Source organism: Corapipo altera, unplaced genomic scaffold (assembly GCF_003945725.1).
Source record: "Corapipo altera isolate COAL_440 unplaced genomic scaffold, ASM394572v1 67, whole genome shotgun sequence".
In the NCBI taxonomy this organism is placed as follows: Eukaryota; Metazoa; Chordata; class Aves; order Passeriformes; family Pipridae; genus Corapipo; species Corapipo altera.
Genome location: NW_020884906.1, coordinates 7,277,418 through 7,297,104, shown reverse-complemented (window position 1 = coordinate 7,297,104; position 19,687 = coordinate 7,277,418). Strand labels below are relative to the sequence as shown.

General features: G+C 48.0%; 1 protein-coding gene across 2 annotated transcripts; it reads left to right on the top strand.

The window, feature by feature from the left end:
• The first annotated feature begins 322 nt into the window (after positions 1-322).
• SVOP (SV2 related protein) lies at positions 323-17,439 on the top strand. Of its 2 annotated transcripts, XM_027652166.1 has the most exons (16): positions 323-1,665; positions 3,155-3,315; positions 4,611-4,696; positions 5,429-5,527; positions 6,190-6,261; positions 6,627-6,751; positions 8,963-9,026; positions 9,930-10,055; positions 11,003-11,131; positions 11,608-11,681; positions 12,012-12,088; positions 13,299-13,406; positions 13,814-13,925; positions 14,587-14,668; positions 14,899-14,988; positions 15,447-17,439. In XM_027652166.1, the coding sequence occupies exons 1-16, from the start codon at positions 1,631-1,633 to the stop codon at positions 15,633-15,635; spliced, it is 1,629 nt and encodes a 542-aa protein (XP_027507967.1). In that variant the 5' UTR covers positions 323-1,630; the 3' UTR covers positions 15,636-17,439. The 2 variants fall into 2 exon arrangements, with proteins under 2 accessions (XP_027507967.1, XP_027507968.1); XM_027652167.1 differs by lacking the exons at positions 323-1,665; positions 3,155-3,315; positions 4,611-4,696 and adding an exon at positions 4,728-5,055.
• Positions 17,440-19,687: the final 2,248 nt, after the last annotated feature.

The following is a 19,687-nucleotide window of genomic DNA, read 5'->3' as shown; positions in this document are numbered from 1 at the left end:
CCCCTCCTCGGTGTCTCGACCCCCTCCTGTCACCCCTGGCCCCCTCCCCCGTCCCTCCTGTCCCCTCCCCTCACACCTGGCCCCCTCCCCCGCCCGCAGCAGCCGCCGCACCGGCCCGTCCGCGCCGAGCCCCAGCATGGCCGCGCCGGAACGCAGACGCGCGGGCGGGCGGACCGGGGGGGACCGGCGGGCGGGGCGGACCGGGCGAGTGGCGACGGCGCCGGAAGCGGCGCGGGGGGGAGCGGTTATTGCGGGGGACCGGGCATGGGGGCGGGAGGGTCGCGGGCGGCATCGGGGGGATCCCGGGACGGGGTTGGGGGACAGCGGGCAGAGGGGCCCGGACCGGGGCCGACGGGCCGGTACCAGGCGTGACGGGCCCACACAGGGCCTGGCGGGCCCGTACCGGGGATGACGGGCCGGTACCGGCAGTGACAGGCCCGTACCGGTGTCCCGGGTCTGTATTGGTGCGACAGCCCCGTATCAATGTAACGGCTCCGTTCCGGTGTCCCGGGCCGGTACCGATGTCCCGGGCCACGGCCCCGCCCCGCCGGGCCCCGCAGCCCCCGAGCAGGGGGCTCAGAGTCCCGGGGCAGCGGCGGGACCGCCCTGTGCCAAAGCTCCGGTGGCGCCGGGGGAGGTTCAGTTGGATATCGGGAAAAACCTCCTGGAAAGGGCCGTCCGGGGACACCCCAGCCCGGGGGGTGTGACAGCCCCGGAGGTGGCACCTGGGGACAGGGGCGCGGGGGCCCTGGGCCGGGCTGGGGGAGAGGGGTTGGACCCCACGGGGGTTTCGACCCGAGGGGGTTCCATGGCCCGAGCCAGCATCCCAAACACCCCCAGTCCTGCGGGACCCTGAGACCACCTTTAAATGGAGCCTTTGGGGCTGTTCAGGGACACGGAACCGCGGCTGGGCCGGGCCCAGCTGAGCTGAGACCAGCTGAGCCAAACCGAGTCGGGCCGTGCTAAGCTCAGCCCAGCCCAGCTCAGCCATGGTAAATCCAGGTCAGCCCAGCCCAGCCGAGCCAAACTGATCCCAGCTGAGCCCAACCGAGCCAAGCTGAGGCCAGCCCAGCCCAGCCGAGCCATGCTCACCTGAGCCCAGTACAGTCCAGCCCAGCTGAGCCAAACCAAGCTGAGCTGAGCTGAGCCATCCAAACGGAGCAGAGCCATGCTGAGCTCAGCCAAGCCGAACCTGCCCGAGCCAAACCATGCCGAGCTGAGCTTAGCCGTGCCACACCGAGCCCGGGCCATGCTGAGCCGAGCCGAGCCAAGCCCTGCCCACCTAAACCGAGCCGAGCCGTGCTGTGCCGAGCTGAGCCCAACGCAGGCGAGCCAAGCCGAGCCCAGCTGTGCCTGGCTGAGCCGAGCCTAACCGAAATGAGCCCAGCCGAGTCCGGCTGAGCCGAGCCGAGCCAAACTGAGCCCAGCTGTGCTCGGCTGAGCCGAGTCCAGCGAGCGATCGAGCGGCTGCGCGGCCCGGCCGTTCCCGCCGGAGCTGTCCAGCCCCATCCCGCCTCTCCCGGCGCTCCTGCCGTTCCCGCATCCCGCTCCCGCTGCTCATCCCGATCCCGCTCATCCCGATCCCGACCCCGCCATGCGGGAGCGATGAGCGCAGCCGCCCCGCCCGGCCATGGAGGAGGATTTGTTCCAGCTCCGGCAGCTCCCGTGAGTAGCCGGGGGGGTCCTGCCCCTCCGCCCGCGGGGACAGCGGGAATCCCGCCGGGTTTACGGGAATTCTGCCGGGAAGGGGCTTAGGCCGCGGGAAACAGGCCATTTTCCCGCTATGCTGCCCGGGCTCAGCATCCCCAGGGATGCAGGAACCGTTCATTACATAAATTCCCTCGATTTGGGGGGGTTTCTCCTTTGCATGGGGGTAAAAATCAGGAGAGGTGGGATAAAACCGTGCGAGTGCCAAGGGCTTTTGGGAGAGGGAAGGTAGGAATCGCCTTTGCAGGGGGTTTATCTGTAAATAACGCTGTGGAGGCTCTTCCTCCCCATCCTCCTCCTCCTGCCGGGAGCGACTGCGGAGCAGAACCTGCCCTGCAAAGGGGCTTTTTGGGGAGGACCAGCGACATTCCCAGGGGTTCTGGAGAGGCAAACGCTGCTGCACAAGGAAAAGGCTGATATTTGCCAGGAACTCTTTGCCTTTGGGATGTGGTCGCTGGATCTGGGCACAAAAAAAAAAAAAAGTAATGAAACCGTTGTGCCTTTAACCCCGGGGTTTCCTTCCCTTTCACTCAATGCCAAGTGTTTCCTTTAAAACCAACCCCATTTCTCCCAGTGCTCCGTTCTCAGGTGCTTTTGCAACATATTCCTATTTATAAACCCTTGGCTCTGCAAGGCAGGGAATGAATGTTTAAAGTTTGTGTTAAATATTCATGAGCTCGTGTCAATGACAGAGCAAACTGTCCCATAACACTCCTGATAAGTTGGGAGATGGCCACTAACTCCAGTTATTTCCAGATCCTTAGTTAGGATGCCTTGAGCTTGTCAGGAAAAGGAATCAGACATTATTTTATTGGACTGGTTTTCCCATTTTTTAAAATAGAACCCAGGAATATGCTCCAAAGTGCCTCCCAGTGCAGGTGTAATCAGGTGTTTTGTGCTGGGAGATCTTGCCAATAAATGCAGCAGCTCCCTGAGATGTCCCAGCAGTGGAGGATTTTGCAAGTCTGGAACAGAAAATATCCCTGGGGTTTTTTTTCCTTCATCTGTGTCCATTTGTTTCATATATTCCTGAGTGATAAATGTATATTTTGATTTGCTGCACTGAGGAATGGGGCAGGTTGTTTTCTGCTCAGATTTGTGATTCTCAGAGCAGTCTCTGCCTTTGTGGGGATCCATCACCTCCAAAATTACAGTTGGGAGGATGCAGAAACTCCAGCTGGATCAGGGACACCCTCAGCAAGGTGACACTGAGCTCTGTGATGGGGTCACATCCTGGAGGGAAGGGACGGATACAGAGGGACCTACTCAGGCTGTGGCTGCTCCATCCCTGGAATGTTTGAGGCCAGGCTGGATGGAGCTCTGGTCTAGTGGAAGGTGTCCCTGCCCATGGCAGAGGGATGACCAGATGATCTTTAGGGCCCCAGACTAACCAAGCCCAGCTCCTGGAACAGCCCATGGAAGTGTTAATCCTTGTTCCTGGTTTCAGGGTGGTGAAGTTTCGCCGCACCGGGGAGAGCTCCAGGTCAGATGAGGATGGAATTTCAGGAGAGCACGAGGTGCAGATTGAGGGGGTCAGGACAGAGTTAGAACCTGTGGAGCTGGAGGATGGAGCTGCAGTGCCAAAGGAATTTGCCAACCCCACGGATGGTGAGTAGGTCCCTGGTTTTCCTGCCAGGGGAAAGGTGTGGCCTCTTTACCTAACCGAGGTGGATACACTGGGTTTGGAGAAGTGAAAGACCCCCAGAGAAAAGCAGGAAATAATGATATAGGCAAAAAATGTTACACCTGGAAATCTTGGTTTAATCACCCCATTCTCTGTGAATGCTCCATGTGCTTGGCTTTGTATCCCCAGTACCAGACCCTTTTAGGAGTTGTAGATCCGGTCACCACTATTTCTTAATTGCCTTAGAACTGATCCTGCTCCCAAAACATTGCCAGGTTTGCTGGAGCAGGTACACCTGGCTCTCCTTCAAGGCTGAGATGAATCTGCAGTGTTTCCATCTTCTCCTTTCCTAGAGGACAAGAGGGACAGGAGGAATGGGCATCCCAGCCTCTGTTCCCTGCCTGGAGGCAGCACTGGTTTGGGAGAGATGAGAAATATTGGCTTTGTCTTACACAAGGCAGGTGACAATTTGGTAGGATGTTATTAATCTTATTTATGAACATCTCTGCTCTGTTTTATCCACTGGATTTTGTTTGATTTCCTCTTGGTTTGTGGGTTTGGGCTCTGCTGAGTGAGGATGGGCAGCTCTGAGCCAGACAAAGCTTTTCTGCGGGGAATATCCTTTTTAAACTGCTGGAAGTGTTACAACTGTGAGACTTGAACAGCTCAAATATCAAAATGTGCTTTTCTTGTTCAGTTCATTTTTTTGCACTTGAGCAAAGGAATTTGAGATATCTCAGCATCTTCAGCTGAAACAAAGTAATGAGGCCATGGCACTGTGTGGGAAACAACCCTCAGCATTCTGAATAGAAATAGGCTTTAAGATATGTGTGTCTTGGACAAATTCTTGATTTAAATAATTCCAGGTTGACCTTCCCTGCAATAAAACATTCCCTGCAGCTCCCAGCATTGCTGGGGGCTGTTGCACAGCTCTTATTTCTCCCCAGAAGAAGCTGCAGTTCAGTGGCTGGAGCAGTCACTCCCAGGAGTGAGAGGCTGAACATGTGCTGGATTTGCTGGTGCCGCATTGATTTACCTCTATGGGATTGAAATATTCTAGGAATAATTCGAATTATTTTGATTTTAGCACCATTCCTGAAGAACACAGGGATTTTCCTGAGTAGGAACTGTATTAAAACTAAGCAGCTGAGTTATGTATTTGAGATCTCAACAGGTTACCCGGTTAATTAGGAGTTGTACTCACAGCAAAGGCTCTCCCAAAGGATGGCTCTGACTAGGGGAGGAATCCACTCCTGCACTGGAATTGTTTTCTTTCCAGATACTTTCATGGTGGAAGATGCGGTGGAAGCCATTGGATTTGGGAAGTTCCAGTGGAAGCTCTCTGTCATCACCGGATTAGCCTGGGCAAGTACTTGGGATCAGCACCAATTGCACGGTCACCAGAGAACCTCAGGGATTTCAAATCATGGAGACAGAGAGTTTCCAAACAGATAAATGTACAGCAAAGAAGGAATTTTACTTGAAATTCTAAAATAAGGAATTCTAAGGAGTCAAACTTGTTATTTGGGGGTAATGAACAACCAATGGATTTCTTTGTCTCTGAAATTCTTGTAGATCACGGTTTGAAAAATCAGTTTGATTCTCCATTTCAAATGCTGTTTCAGATCCATGTAAAAGGTTGGAATGTGCCACGGTTTAGATCCTAAATCAGCTGTGGAATTTGGCCTACAGATGATCTACCAACATATTTGATACAAATCCAGGTATAAGGGAGAGAGGGAATAAGTTATAAGGTAATAAACAGTTCTGACTGAATCCGTGTGTGAAGGAGCTGAGAGCTCGTCCCTGGAATCTGCACTGTGGAAGTGACTGAGCCTGGGTGACTCCTTGGAATCACCCCCAATAACTTTGGATTTGGCTCTTTGAATCCCCTGTGCCAGAGTTACTGATCACAACAATCAGAAATTAGCTACTCAACACAACAACCAGGAATGAGTTTAAAAGGGAACCTGTTGCTGTGTTTGCTCCACCACAGAGTGGGAATGGCACAGAAATTCCAACAAGGTGTATTTATTGACTCCTATGTCCTTCTAACTGTCAGGCAATTGTTTATTTTGCTCTCTTTTCCCCCTGCAGATGGCAGATGCCATGGAAATGATGATTTTAAGCATCCTGGCTCCCCAGCTCCACTGTGAGTGGCGATTGCCCAGCTGGCAGGTGGCTCTGCTCACCTCGGTAGGAAAACAACTCACAGCTCCTGTGTTCCCTGAGGCTTTTCCTCTCAGTGTTATCCTGACATTATGCTTTGTATCCCCAAGTTAAATCCCAGCATGGCCTTTGCAGATTGCCTTTGGCTTGGAAGATGAGAGAGGTTTTTTTAAAACCGATAAAACTCAGTGAGAACCGAGGAAGTTTCAGGCTCAAAGTTTCATGTAATTTCCAGGAAAATATATGAGTTGACTCAGGCTCATCCTAAAATTCAAACTGTTAGATTAATTGAAAATAAAGATTGGTAACTTTTGATTGTCTTGCTTGAAAATCTTTCTCTCTCCTCACATTTAAGCTCCCTTGGACACAGACGCAGTGGGAGCCATGAGAGAGCAAACAGGTGTACCAGAGTGCCCAGTCCAGTGCCAGACTGGTTTGTCACTGGATGGAATTTTAATGGCAGAGCTGACTGGAGAGGTGCCTTGTTGCTTCCTCTCTCCAAGCCAGAGAGAACTGGATGATCTCTAAGGTCCCTTTCAACTCAAACCATTCCATGACCCCCTGGACTTGTCACTCTGTTGTTAGTGCTGAAATTTTCTGGTTTCCCTGGAAGTTTTGTTCTCTTTGCTGTCACACAAGACACACTTGTCTTGTGTTTAAGGGGAAAATTTTTTCTTGGTGTTTCACAGGTGGTGTTTGTGGGAATGATGTCCAGCTCCACCCTCTGGGGAAACATTTCAGACCAGTATGGGAGAAAAACAGTAAGTCTGCAGCTCCTACTGGAATTTATCCCAGTATTTCTGCAGTGGGGATGTTTCAGTGCATGATGGCCCTGGCACAGGGCCAGAGAAGCTGTGGCTGCCCCATCCCTGCAAGCGTCCAAGGCCAGGTTGGACAGGGCTTGGAGCAACCTGGGCTAGTGGGAGGTGACCCTGCCCATGGTCCTTTCCAACCCAACCCATTCTGGGATTCCATGGTCACAAATATCAGAGTCCACGGGCACAAAGCAGAACTAAGCACATCCAGAACTGACCTCCCATGAAATAAAGGGAATTTTTAGCTCTGTTTTGTACTTAGTTAATTTGTGTTACAGCAGAAACTCTTTTTTAACTCCTGTTCAATGCAGGGCCTGAAGATCAGCGTGTTGTGGACACTCTACTACGGGATCCTCAGTGGGTTTGCTCCCGTGTACAGCTGGATCCTGGTGCTGAGGGGCCTGGTGGGATTTGGGATTGGAGGAGTGCCTCAGTCGTAAGTAAATATTCACAAGTCCAAATTCCTTTTTTCTATTCATTTTTTATAAAATGTTTATGTCCAATTGAAGTGTTGTTTCTGTTCAGCTGACCCCAGCCTTGGTCTTGTTGCAAGACGGGTCATGACCTAAACACCAGCATTCAGCCAAACCCACTCAGCCCCAACCTGGAGCACTGAAGGTGCTGTGATGGCTCAGAGGAAAAAGGCAGCACCAGGATATTTCTCTATTGCTGTGTCGTTCCACTCACGGAAGAGAGGGATCCATAAATCTCCCACCTGGAACAACTAACTCTGCTCTAGGCTTTTAATTATGAATGTAAAGAGAAGAGTTCAGCCATTCTCTCTCTGCCTTTTGTCCTTATCAATAATTGATATTTTGCCTTGTGGAGGTGCTATTTGGGAGTAGTCAGAATCTATCTTTGATTGATGGCTCATTGACTTCTTCACAAAGTAGGAAGAGTAGCTCCTTTCTAATATCCTTAAGCAGGCTGTGTAACTCCACAGGTGAGTGGCTGAATGGAATATCTTTGTAATTGCGTATTCTCTAATGGCTACGAGAGAGAGATTGTTCTGAAAGGTGCCTTTAAAACAAAAACCTCCAGCACTAATCCATTAACTGACTGTGGCACATATCCCTCTGTCCACGTGTAGACACAGAGCTGCACCTGAAGCTCTGGCCTCCTCTGGGAATTGTCTGTGAGATGCTGTCTAATGCTGAATATGAAAGTTCATTCACAGAGCCGACATCCAGAGCTGCAAGGGTGTGGAGTGTTCAGGGATGTGGAGTATTCTCTTAGGAAAACAGTTCTGTACAGCATTATGGAATAGGAGGGTTTGGGTTGGAAGGGATCTTAAAGCTTATCCAGTCCCACTCCCCTGCCATGGGCAGGGACACCTTCCACTAGCCCAGGTTGCTCAAAGCCCTGTCCAACCTGGCCTTGGACACTTGCAGGGATGGGGCAGCCACAGTTTCTCTGGGCAGCCTGTGCCAGGGCCTCACCACCCTCACAGGGAGGAATTTCTTCCCTATATCTCACCTAAAAAGTCTGAACCCATTCCCCCTTGTCCTGTCACTGCAGTTCCTGATGAACAGTCCCTCTACAGCTCTCGTGGAGCCCCTTCAGACACTGGAAGGTGCTCTGAGGTCTCCACACAACCCTCTCTTCTCCAGGTTGAACAGCCCCAGCTCTCCCAGCCTGTCTCCATAGGAAAGGTGCTCCAGTCCTCTTATCAGCCTCGTGGCCCCCCCTGGACTTGCTCCAACAATTCCATGTCCTTACGTTGGGGTCACTTACCAGCTCCTACATTTCAAGATGTGATTTTCCTTCTCCTCTAAATCCCTCCTTTGATATAATGTTGTGTAACTTTGTACTTCAATGACTTCGTACTTTGCTTCCCGGGCAGCTCCTCATAAATCAATCCACTGTTCCTTAAGTTAGTAGGAATTTTGACACAAACCTCAAAGGAAGCCTGAAGAGTTTAGAGGCAGAAACAGGCTGAGTCAATGGAATGCAAACAGAGCGGGAGCAAAGCAGCAAAGACAAGCCTGAGCAGACAGTTTGAAGAAGATGAGGGAGCCTTGACTGGCTGCTGGCCCTGCCTTCATCCCCAGGAAACACTCCCAGAGAAGCTGTGCCATCTCCCTTTGGCACAGTCATGGAACAAAGCCTCTGCAGAGCTCAGTGATTTCTTTTGGAATCCCACAATAAAAGAATGCAAATTATTTTATACCAGTAACATGATCAGACCTTGAAAGTCTTCCCCTCTTGTAGAATTGAACCCTGGCAGAGGAGACTGATGTGAAATTCTCTGAGCCAGTTGTAAAGCTCTGAAGAAAAACTTTCCCCAGCAAGAGTTTGTGTTGGATTCTGATGGACCACACTGGAAATAACAGATACAGGGCCTGGCCCAGAGCAGGGCTGTGAAAACATCATTTAGACAACAACTATGGGGTCACAAAATCACATGAGAAGAGCAAATTGTGTCCTCTGTTGCAATGGTGAAGGGTTGGTTTTGTTGTAGAAAGGGGAGTCTGCCCCAGTGTCAGCCTGACTGGCTCTGGGGGACAGGAAGGGGTTTGAGTTACTCCTCTGGGTTTGGCAGTTTAATTAAAAGCCAAAGGGAATGTTTGAACTTCTGTCTTTGTGCTGATGTGGCATTTTTCTCACTGTGCTAACATGACATTTTCTCTCTGTTCTCTCTTTGCAGGGTAACTTTATATGCTGAGTTCCTTCCAATGAAAGCCAGAGCAAAGTGCATTTTATTAATAGAGGTGAGCAGTGTGTGCTGATCCTTGGAGGGACAAATCCTACTGTTTTTTACATCCCTTCCAACCTCTTGCCTGGAAATCCCCCCCAGAGCTGCAGTCAGACCTTGCCTGTCCACGTCAGTGTGGAGCTGAGTTATCCAGTACCAGCTCATATCCAAAAGACAGAAAGTTTCCACATCACACTCCACTCTTTGTGTTGAATTTGCCTTTTTGCAAATTAACTTCCATCCAGGGATGCAGACTGACTGCTCTGAGCACAGAGGGGGACACTGGGTGTCTGTAATTCCATGGTGAAATTCATCTACAGCTCAGTAATGGATTTGGAGGAGTGACTGGTCCATAAATCCAGGGCTAAATTCAGCTCCACGTCTTCATCCAAATGTGTCAAAGTCACAGCAGAATTTCACCCTATGAATATTTTAAGGCAAAATTCACAGCCCTTTGATGGATGGTTGGAAGGTCAGGGCCAGAACTGTTACTTGGCTGCATCGCTTCTTCCAGGAATGGGCCAGCCACAGCTTCTCTGGGCAACCTGTGCCAGGGCCTCACCACTCTCACAGGGAGGAATTTCTTCCCAATATCCCATCTAAATCTCCCTTCCTTCAGCCTAAAGTCATCCCCTTTGTCCTCTCATTCCAGGCCCTTGTGAAAAGTCCATACCCTGCCTTCCTGTAAGCCCCCTCTAGGCACTGGAAGGCTGGGAAATGAACATTTTTACCCCTATAACCTTTAAACAAATCTCCCTAAAGTGTCTGGGCTCTATTCCCACACAGGTACAGACCTGAAATGTCTCTGGTGTTTCTCCCTCCAGCCATCCCTGGAGAGCACATCCTGGAATGCTGCAAAGAAGGAGACCTTAGGAACACTCATATCCTCACCTATGACTGTTTCTTTTCCCTTCCCCAGGTTTTCTGGGCCCTTGGGACTGTGTTTGAGGTGCTCCTGGCAGTGCTGGTGATGCCCACACTGGGCTGGCGCTGGCTCCTCATCCTCTCTGCCCTCCCACTCCTGCTCTTCGCTGGCCTGTGCTTTGTAGGTATTTCCTCCAAGGATTAATATGTGTTCCCTCCATTCCCACTTCTCCTCCCCATTCTGTGACCCAGCTGAAGGAAATCACAGCAGCTTTGAGCTCTCTGTTGGTGTCTTCTGTGAAATATCTGCAGTAATGCAAAAATGCTGTTTCCACAGGGTGCTACTAAAACCATTCCAGGGAAAGCTGTGTTTGTGTGTCTCTAATTGCTGGAGGACAATGGTGGGCTGGAATTTTGGGAAATCAGGCCTGGAACCCTCTCCAATTTAATGACTTTCTTTCAACCCAGCTCAGGGGAATCAACATTTTATCAAAAGTGGTTGATACTTCCCAGATGCTCTTTAGATTTTAGAATCACTTTCCACTTAAAAATTCACCCAAATCAGGGGTAAACTCTGCAGAGTCCAGATCAGATTCCAAAATAAGATGTATATGATTTAACCCTGAGCTTCAGTGATATATTTTATTATTTATTAGGTGATATATTTGCCAATCACTCAATCTCCTTATAGATAAATGTGCTTGTCAGGTGGTTTAGCAGCTTTTATTATTCCTTAGTTTTTCAGGAATCCCTCCAGTTATACAGGTGTTCCCAACCTTGTTTGAAATTAAAAGGAGCTTAAAAATATGAATTTTGGAATGTTTTTTGCTCTGGATGCTTTGCCATACCTACAGGGAAGGGGTAATGGAAAGAACTGGCACAAATGTCCAACATTTCTCAAGGATAAACACAAGGGAACTGAAGGGAAAGATTTCTGGAGTTCTGAGTTTATGGGGAAAATGGGGGGTTGTCATTTTTAAATGATGAGATGATTCTCTGAATTCTTAAAGATTAGTTCTGTAATCCTTCCTTGTGCTGGAGTCACTGGGATTTCCCCCAAGGAAAATCCCAGCATGTTTCTTGCTGTTTGTGACATCCCTGTGGGTGTGACCTGCTTTGCTCCCTCAGTGGCTGCCAGAGAGTGCCAGGTATGATGTGTTGTCTGGGAACCAGGAGAAAGCACTTGCCACTTTGAAGAGGATAGCAACAGAAAATGGAGCTCCAATGCCTCTGGGAAAACTGGTCATTTCCAGACAGGTAAGTCCAGGCACCTCAAAAATGTGGGATACAGTGGAACTGTGCCAAGGTGATGTGTGGTTTATTAGCAAATAATCAATGTTCTGTTTGATTTTAATGCCTCAACTAGTAATAAAAAATACAGGATGATCATATGCTTCCTCTTTCACAGTGAGGAAGAGTTAATTTCTCAGTTTGAAAGTGAAAAGCACCTTTAAAGTGGGCATTAGTGTTATTTAACCTCACTCCAAGGCCTTGTTATTAAAGAAAATCGAGCCCTCAGGCTGAAGAGTTCAGATGGGAATTCCCAGATCTGAATTCATGAGACAAGATGGACTTTGACACTTCAACTGTCTTTGGCAGGGGTGGGACTGGGTGATCTTCAAGGTCCCTTCCAACCCAACCCATTCTGGGAGTTTGGGATTCTTGCCACTCTGCATCCTCCAGCCCAGGACCCCTGAGTTCCCTGATCATCTGATTTCTGCTGTTTTCAACAGGAAGACCGAGGAAAAATGAAGGACCTCTTCACCCCCCATTTCAGATGGACCACGTTGTTGCTCTGGTTTATATGGTAAGAGGGAACACAAAGCTTCAGTGCCAGCACAACTCTAAGTGCTTTTTATTGAAGGTATTTTACAGTGTTACTCAAATACAGCAACTTCCTCCTCAAAAAAACCCCAACAAACCCCAAAACCCCAACATGTATTGATTTGTAATTCATTAAACCACCCAATCACCCTCATTCCCAATTAAATTGCTCTTTAATTGCTAAATGCTGGTAGGAAATAGCTTTGAGGTAGCACTTAGTGCATCTCCTCCCACAGTGGGTTCAGTTTTGATTCATGTTGTTTAATCTCAGTTTGACTAGTTGAGAATTCCTCTCTCATTTGCTTCCTTGCAGGTTTTCCAATGCCTTTTCATATTATGGGTTAGTTTTATTAACTACGGAGTTCTTCCAAGCAGGAGATGTTTGCAGCAGTGAGTACTAATCCATATTTTCTTCTTAAATATACCCTGTTAAAATTGGTGGAATATCTTTTATTAGATCACCTTCTGCTGTTGGTTTGGGAAGGAATGTGGCTGAGTTTTAAGTTTATTTTAAACATTTTTATAGACTGTTCCTCGTCTCCTGCACAGGGTAGAGAGATCCTGCAGTGGTTTTGAATCCAAAGTGTAAAACAGCAAGACAACCTTCAAGGGAGACCTGTTATCTGTTCTTCTTGAGGAAAAAAAGTGGTTGAATAAATATAAGTTTGCAGATCTGACAGAGCTAATTAGTTCTGAGAGAGAGAAACTGCTGCTCTGGAGCTCCTGGGTTCTCCAGATGGGAAAACCTGCTGAGAAAAAAAGATAATGGGAGGAAATCATCGTCCTTTTTGTGGCAGATTTTTGGAGGGAGGAAAAAAAAGGTGCTTTGACAGCGTTAAGAAGAGGTTTGAAAAGTCTGACTCCCCAGGGGAGGGATGATTGTGTTCAGAACACTTGTGATTAGGGAAAACTGCCTGGAAGTTGGAAAATCACAGAAAGAGGAGGGGGAGTGTTGGGAGCAGACCCAGATCCCAGAGTTGCACAGCAGTGATCAGGGATTTGAGGGGTCTAAATCTGGTTTCCTCCCCAGAGGAGGATGCAGCCCTTGGAAACACTGGGCTTTACAAGGACATGAGATTATTCAGTGTTCTCAGAGCATAGGAAGTGTTGGTATCCCAGTTTATGTGGGAAGAAACTGAATTTCTGAGGTTAATTCTGTCCTGAGCCCTGGAGTGAAAAATAACTAAGGCTGTGCAGGTGATAAGGAGGTGGAAGTTTTCATTGTGAGAGTGGTGTGAAACCTGCCACAGAAAACATTATAAACTGCTCAGTGTCAGCTCTGCCTTCCAGGTAAAATCACCTGGAATTGCTCTGGAATGGCCCCTCTGACTGTGGATTCCATCCAAGCAACACATTAGGCATTCAGAGGAGGAAAAACAATTAAATCCAAGAGGCAGAGTCACTTTCATTTCTATCCATAGATGAATTTCCAGAAGTATTTTTAAAGGGTGGTGGGTACAGTGAATCAATGCCAGTCCTTTCAGTGCAGGCCTTCCTAAACTTCAGCAGTCAGAATGATAAACACACACCAGGAGTGTAAACAGAGACTACTTATAATACATGAAATATTTGACTTTTTTTTCCCTTTTTCCTCCCCCAGTATCCAGCAGAAGGCAGGAAGTTAAAGCAAAATGCAGCCTGACCTGTGAGTATCTGACAGAGGAGGATTACACAGACCTGCTCTGGACAACCCTGTCAGAATTCCCTGGTAAGTGGCAATAGGAAGCACCAGTTCTTCCCTGCTCAGGGTGATGGGAGGGGGCTTTGGGACCAGAAATGGAACTGGTCTGACTGTCCTAATGCCATCTAAATAACAGAATGGAAAGAAAATACCAACTTCTGAAGAGCCCTTAGGTGCAGCAATGGGAAGATGAGCAGGGAATAATGGTCAGAAGTTACTCCAGTGAGCCATAGTCAGGCATTTCTGGCTTTCACCTGAGGAACCACTGGATTAATCAGTGGTTAAGGGATGGCAGAGTGGATTGTTCACTCCTACAGCAGCAAAGTATTTGAAAGAGAGGCCAAAATCTCAAATCTGAACAACCCTGACTGTTAAAAACTGTTCCATCCTCCCCCTTTGCTCAGTTCCCAACACTGCCCTGGTCTCTTCCACAGGGGTGTTGGTGACACTCTGGATCATCGACCGGATTGGCCGCAAGAAAACCATGGCCCTGTCCTTCCTTGTGTTCTCATTTTGCAGCCTCCTGCTGTTCCTCTGTGTTGGAAGGTGGGTACAACACAGGGAACAACTGGAATATCAATTTGATCCATGTTCTCTCTTGATTGAGGCAGGAGAACTGAAAGTGGTGGTTTGAAAAGCCATGGGATGGTCGTGCTCAGCTGGAGAGAGGATTAAGGCTGGGTTTGGGTTTTCTCACCAGAGTTTGTAAGGAAAGTAGAAGAAGCAGGAGAGAAGAAATCCTTTACTATAATCTTGTGGACAGAGCAATCCAAAGGGAAAAATAAGAGGTTAAGTCTGGGTAGGATGTAACCATTGGGCACTTTTAAATTTAAACCCTTCCAGGCACTTTCCAAAATCTCACAGAAACCTTGTAATAAGAAGCCTTATAAAATTGCACACATCCAGGTGGTAATTTGGTTCATGTCTTTTAAACAGGAAAGGTGGACTCTCATTTCCTTCTCATGGGCGTCATTTTTATTTCAGTAGGCCCCAGCTCTCAGTTAGAAATTTAGAAAATTCATGGGATTGTGGGAATGCAGATTCTTTGCCATCATTGTTGTATTAAAAGGTCCAGAAAAAATGCAAAGGGTTCATAAAAAAAGCCAAAAGAAATGGTTCTAATAAATTTAGCATCTTTATTGCACTTGTCTGCAAGTGAACTCCCAGCAGATTTTACCAAACTCTGCTCTCCTCTTTCTTCTCCCAGGAATGTTCTGACTGTGCTGCTCTTCATTGCAAGAGCCTTTATTTCAGGAGGATTTCAGGCTGCTTATGTTTACACTCCTGAGGTAAGGGGGTTGTTTTTGTGATGAGAATATTTAAGAGGAGTGAGAACATAGGGGGGAAAGTAATTTTGATGACCTGTTCACAATGGACTCCAGCCAAGATTTGAGTTGTAGATCTCATTGTCATTGTCTAGCAGAACCTGCTGTGGCAGCACTTATTCATTTCCATTGATTTAGGAGTGAAAGGAAGAGAACTTCCTACTGGCGTTAATGGGCTGATGTTTTCTCCCCAGGTTTATCCCACAGCCACACGTGCTTTGGGCCTGGGAACATGCAGTGGAATGGCAAGAGTGGGAGCCCTCATAACCCCCTTCATTGCACAGGTAAAATCCCTTTTACTCTGAGGCTGGAGGAAGGTTGGACTCAATGATCTGGGAAGTCTCTTCCAACTTTAACAATTCCGTAATTCTGTGAAGGTCACAGAGAACCTGCTTTTTTTCCCACCAGACCAGATTTTCTTGCCACCAGACCTGCTTTTCTTTCCACCAACCTGGCCTTGAACACTTCCAGGGATGGGGCAGCCACAGCTGCTCTGGGCAACCTGTGCCAGGGCCTCACTACCCTCACAGGGAAGAATTTCTTCCCAATATCCCATCTCACCCCGCCCTCTGAGAGTTTAAATCATTATCCCTTGTCCTACTGCTATCTGCCCCCCTCCTTCCTTTTTATTGGCTGTTAATCTTTTTTCCAATGTTGTAATTAAAATTTCTACTACTACATCGGTATCCATATTTCTTTCCCTGCTGAGGTCCTGTGTTCCTCTCCTGCCTGTTTCCTGCAGGTGATGTTGGAATCCTCAGTGTACCTGACCCTGGTGGTTTACAGCGGCTGCTGCCTCCTGGCCGCCCTGGCCTCCTGCTTCCTGCCCATCGAGACGAAGGGCCGTGGCCTCCAGGAGTCCAGCCACAAGGAATGGGGCCAGGAGATGGTGGGGAGAGGATCTCACTCCCCAGGGGAATCACAGGAGTGATGGCACATGGAAAGAATGAATGACTGGAGCAAGATTTCTCACAAAACCTCCGAGCCTGAAGCATCGAAAGCTGAGCCTCGTCACTGCCAACGTCACGTGTCAAACTGCAGGAATCTGGGGGTGAACCTCAGCAAATTGTGTCTCTGCTGCTCTTTGCTCACACTCATAGAAACTTTCCATCTGTATGGAGAGGGATTTAATCCAGACATCCTCTGGAGTTTAGCAGGAAGGGTGTTTCTCTGTTGTGCTTGCATGGTCAGCTCTTCAGCTTCAAACGTCCCGTGCTGAGCAAATCACCAAGTGACTGCAGCCCAGCATCAGCTGTAACTAAATACTGAACTCTTGAGCCTAAAAACAAGAGGTTGATATTTATTGTGTCCCTGGCCCTGCACAGGGTGGGTTCCACACACTACACTAGGAATTACATGCCTGCCTTGCACTTTTAGCCATCAAAAACACAAAATGTGGTTCTGGCAAACCAACCTTTGCAGTTCCCCTGGTTGTGGGTTCTGTTCCTGGAGATTTAACTGGGAAGGATTGCATGGAAATGAATTCCTGAATGTTTCTCCCATCCCAGCAGGTAATTGGAGCCCTGAGGGTGGTATTTGCTGCAGAGCTGAAACCTTATATCACAAATATAAATCATAGAATCATTAAGGTTGGAAAAGACCTCCAAGATCATCAAGTCCAGCTTTTAAATCCTCATGGTTTGTAGGAGAATTTGAGTTCTCTGACATTGCTAGAAACCTTGAACTCTCTGTCTTGCTTGGTGTGGGGAGGTGCTCACTGCTGCGGTTCTGTCCATGGATCCAGGTGTGTCCCTGCTCCATTTACCTGAGCACCTTCCCACAGTGTAGCCAGTATCTGAGTTGGAAGAGCTGCTGTTGGGATGGAGCTGCTTCCAAGTGTCTCCCAAAAAATGCTGGCCTCCTTACAGCTGGGCAGGACTTCTCCAGAGCTGCTGATTGTACATTGACTGGTGACAAAGGAATGTAGCTGGAATTGTGACATAAAAGGAGCAAAAGTCACAGGAAGAGCCAAACTGCAATGACCCCTGGATGAGGAACATCCCTCCCTCAGGTGTGGCTCCTCGAGGTGATGGTGCTGCTCTTGTCAGGGAATGTCATGGAGTTCAGGTGAAGACAAGCTCAGAAATCTGTCACTGGGCAGGAAATCCCATTGCAGAGCCTATGGGAATGTGTGAGGATCTGAGATGTGCCTCCTCCATTTCCCAGTGTATTTTCAGGATTCCAAATTATGGAACACAACCAAATGTGAGGGACATGGAGTCTGTGCTCATCCTGGGATGTGTTTTCATAGTCTGTCTGATCAGGTGTCTCACATAAACACAGGTAAGTGTGCAGCACATTTTTGCACAGTTGAATATTTTAGGTGTCCTGGGAAGCAGGTCCTGTTCCTGGGGGCAGGAATAGGTCACTGAGCCCCTGTTTGGGGGCAGTACAAGTGAACCCTGTTGGGCTCAGCTGTCACTGGGGGTCTCCCAGCACTGTGTGATGCTCCACCACACATCAGGCTCATTGTTCAGAGACTGGAGGGAAAACAGAAGTGGATAATTCCTTAAAAAAACTGAGGAAACTCAGGCTAAGGAAGAAGGCCAAAGAGGTTGTTGGTGTTGTGTGTGTGGGGGTGTTCTCTGGGAACAGGCACAGTTTGCCAAGGCACCAGAGTGTCCATCCAGTCCCCACTGATGGCTCAGTGGAAGATTCCAGGAGTGGTTGGTGTAAACAGGCAAAGTTGGCTTTTCCCAGCTACACAGAAATGAATTCATCTCCCAGGGGATCCCTGGGATCCCTGGATCAGGTGTGGGTGATGGCATAGATCCTGCTGTCTGTTCCAACGGGGTTGGTTCTCTCTGTCCCCACTATCCCTGTGTCCTGTGAGCTCAGGCTCCAGTTGATCCCAGTAAACAGAAGGGGTCTCATGGCACTGGCAACACCCACAACTCCTTTGTGTTCACCCCCTTCTGCCAGGCTGGGGTTGGGTCACTCTCCCAGGTGCTCCTGTGCCCCTCTCCTTGTGGGATTGCCCTGAGCTATTCCCAGTGGGTGTGAACCCCAGAAAGGGGGGGCCTCTGGAGCTGAGCCTGGTTAGAGGTGACAGAATCCAAGTCCAGGACAGCCCTGGCTGCAGGAACCCACCTTCCAGCCCAGGAGTTATTAATTACCTTTAGTTAAAATGCTGCTTTTCCATGTTGATGGTCACGTTTCACTTCAGTTCTTAGGCCACTATTCAACAGTTTTGAAGAATTGCAATGGCCTTCAGAGAGTTTTAGGGAAAATGTATCTGTTCATGCACACCTGGATCCTACAGATAAACTATTTATCATTAAAGATTTATAGGGAATGCAAACTTTTGATGCTGTTGAATAGGTCACTTTTAGCCTATGACATTTACAGTGTGAAAAAACAACAGTTAAAGGCATTTTTGCTTTTCACCTTTTACGAATTCTGCACTAAAAATGTGTTTAATGATATAAATACCACGGTTGGTCCTCCTGGGTCTTTGATTTAAGTGATGCCTAAAGCTTGATCCGAAGCTCACTGAAGTCTGGGAGAACTCCTGTGCATATCTGTGGCCTCTGGATGAGCTGAGTAGAAGGAAACAGGAGCCCACTACAGCTGATCCTCTGAATTCCACCAGAGAAACAGAGCTGAAATTCAGGATTTGCAGGTATTTGCATATAATTAAGAACAGAAGGACATTTGAGCTTGTCCACTGTAAAACTGAGACCATTTGGGTGGACACACAACACCTCTAAATAACCACAAATCAATTTTGTCAATAAGGCAGCACCATTTATGTAAAAAATCAGCTTCCAAAGATTGTTTTCCACACTGAGTATTTTTCACTGATGAAGGAATTCCTGTAACTGCTTCATTTCAAACTGTTCAGTGAGATCACTTGGAATTCAGACAGAATTTTGGGATTCAGATTTGCCAACTGTCCAAGTCATGAACGTGCCAAGCTGGCGTGGGAAAAGAATTCTCCAAGTGAGCTTTGATGGAATGATTTGTTATTCCAAACTTCTTGCCGAAAGAGCATTGAATGTTTCCTGTGTCTGAATGTACAGTTTCTAAGCTGGATTTACGTTTTAATGTTGAAAAACTTGGTGTATATCAAGCTTGTTGTAAAATACTTCTTTGGTTCCTGGTCCTGGATGGTTGAAGTCCACATTAGATATTTTATGTTAAACAAATAAATAGTTTTTTCAGTAAAGAAGTTTTGGCTGTTCTGGGGGATGTTTAGGAGGGGTCATAACTTTCCCTTGTGTTTTTGTTTTGGTGTTCAGAGGTTTGAGACACAGCGTGGGCTCAGCACTTTGCAGATCTGACTTGTTTTCTGTGTGTCTTTTTGTATTTGGTTATAATGAAAAGTCCAGGATTCCTGTTCTCATTGTAAGTAACCTCACCACAGCTAAATATTGTGGATATTCCATCCCTGGAAGTGTCCAAGGCCTGGTTGGATGGGGTTTGAAGCAAACTGGTGTCCCTGCCCATGGCAGGGGGTTGGAACTGGATGATCTTCAAGGCCCTTTCCAACCCAAACCATTCCAAGATTCTATGACTTTTTAGATTATCTTAAATCTTTAGTTGATTTTCATATTTTAATTCAGTTTGGACGCTAAACCCCAGCAGTTTGGCCTCTTGCCTGGGTGTGCTGGGAGCAGGTAGCTCCACATATATCTGGGCTTCAGGGCAGGCAGATTTTCTTCTATTTACTTTTTAATAGAAACCTTTCATTTAGCTCTGGTTTTTCTAAAACCTAATGAAGTGCCCAGCCCTGACTATTCCTCTGTAACTGATACTCTTATTTTGATGTCTAAGAATTTTACAAACATGAGGTTGTTCAAGTGTGAGTCAAAATGACTAATGAGCTGCAAATCCTTCATGTGCTAATCAGGGTGTTCTCATCCCAGATGCATCAATCTTCCCTCTCCCAGCTTGTGCAGCCACTGGGATGGGCAGTCTTATTTCCAGGAATGGAAATAGTTGGGAGCTATGGAATGGTTGGTGTGCCTGAAGCAATGCTCT

Coding starts and splice junctions, on each gene's coding strand:
- SVOP (XM_027652166.1), top strand. CDS start 1,631: ATGGAGGAGGATTTGTTCCAGCTCCGGCAGCTCCC. Junction 5,528..6,189: donor AGGTGGCTCTGCTCACCTCG/GTAGGAAAACAA, acceptor GGTGTTTCACAG/GTGGTGTTTGTGGGAATGAT. Junction 11,682..12,011: donor TTGTTGCTCTGGTTTATATG/GTAAGAGGGAAC, acceptor GCTTCCTTGCAG/GTTTTCCAATGCCTTTTCAT.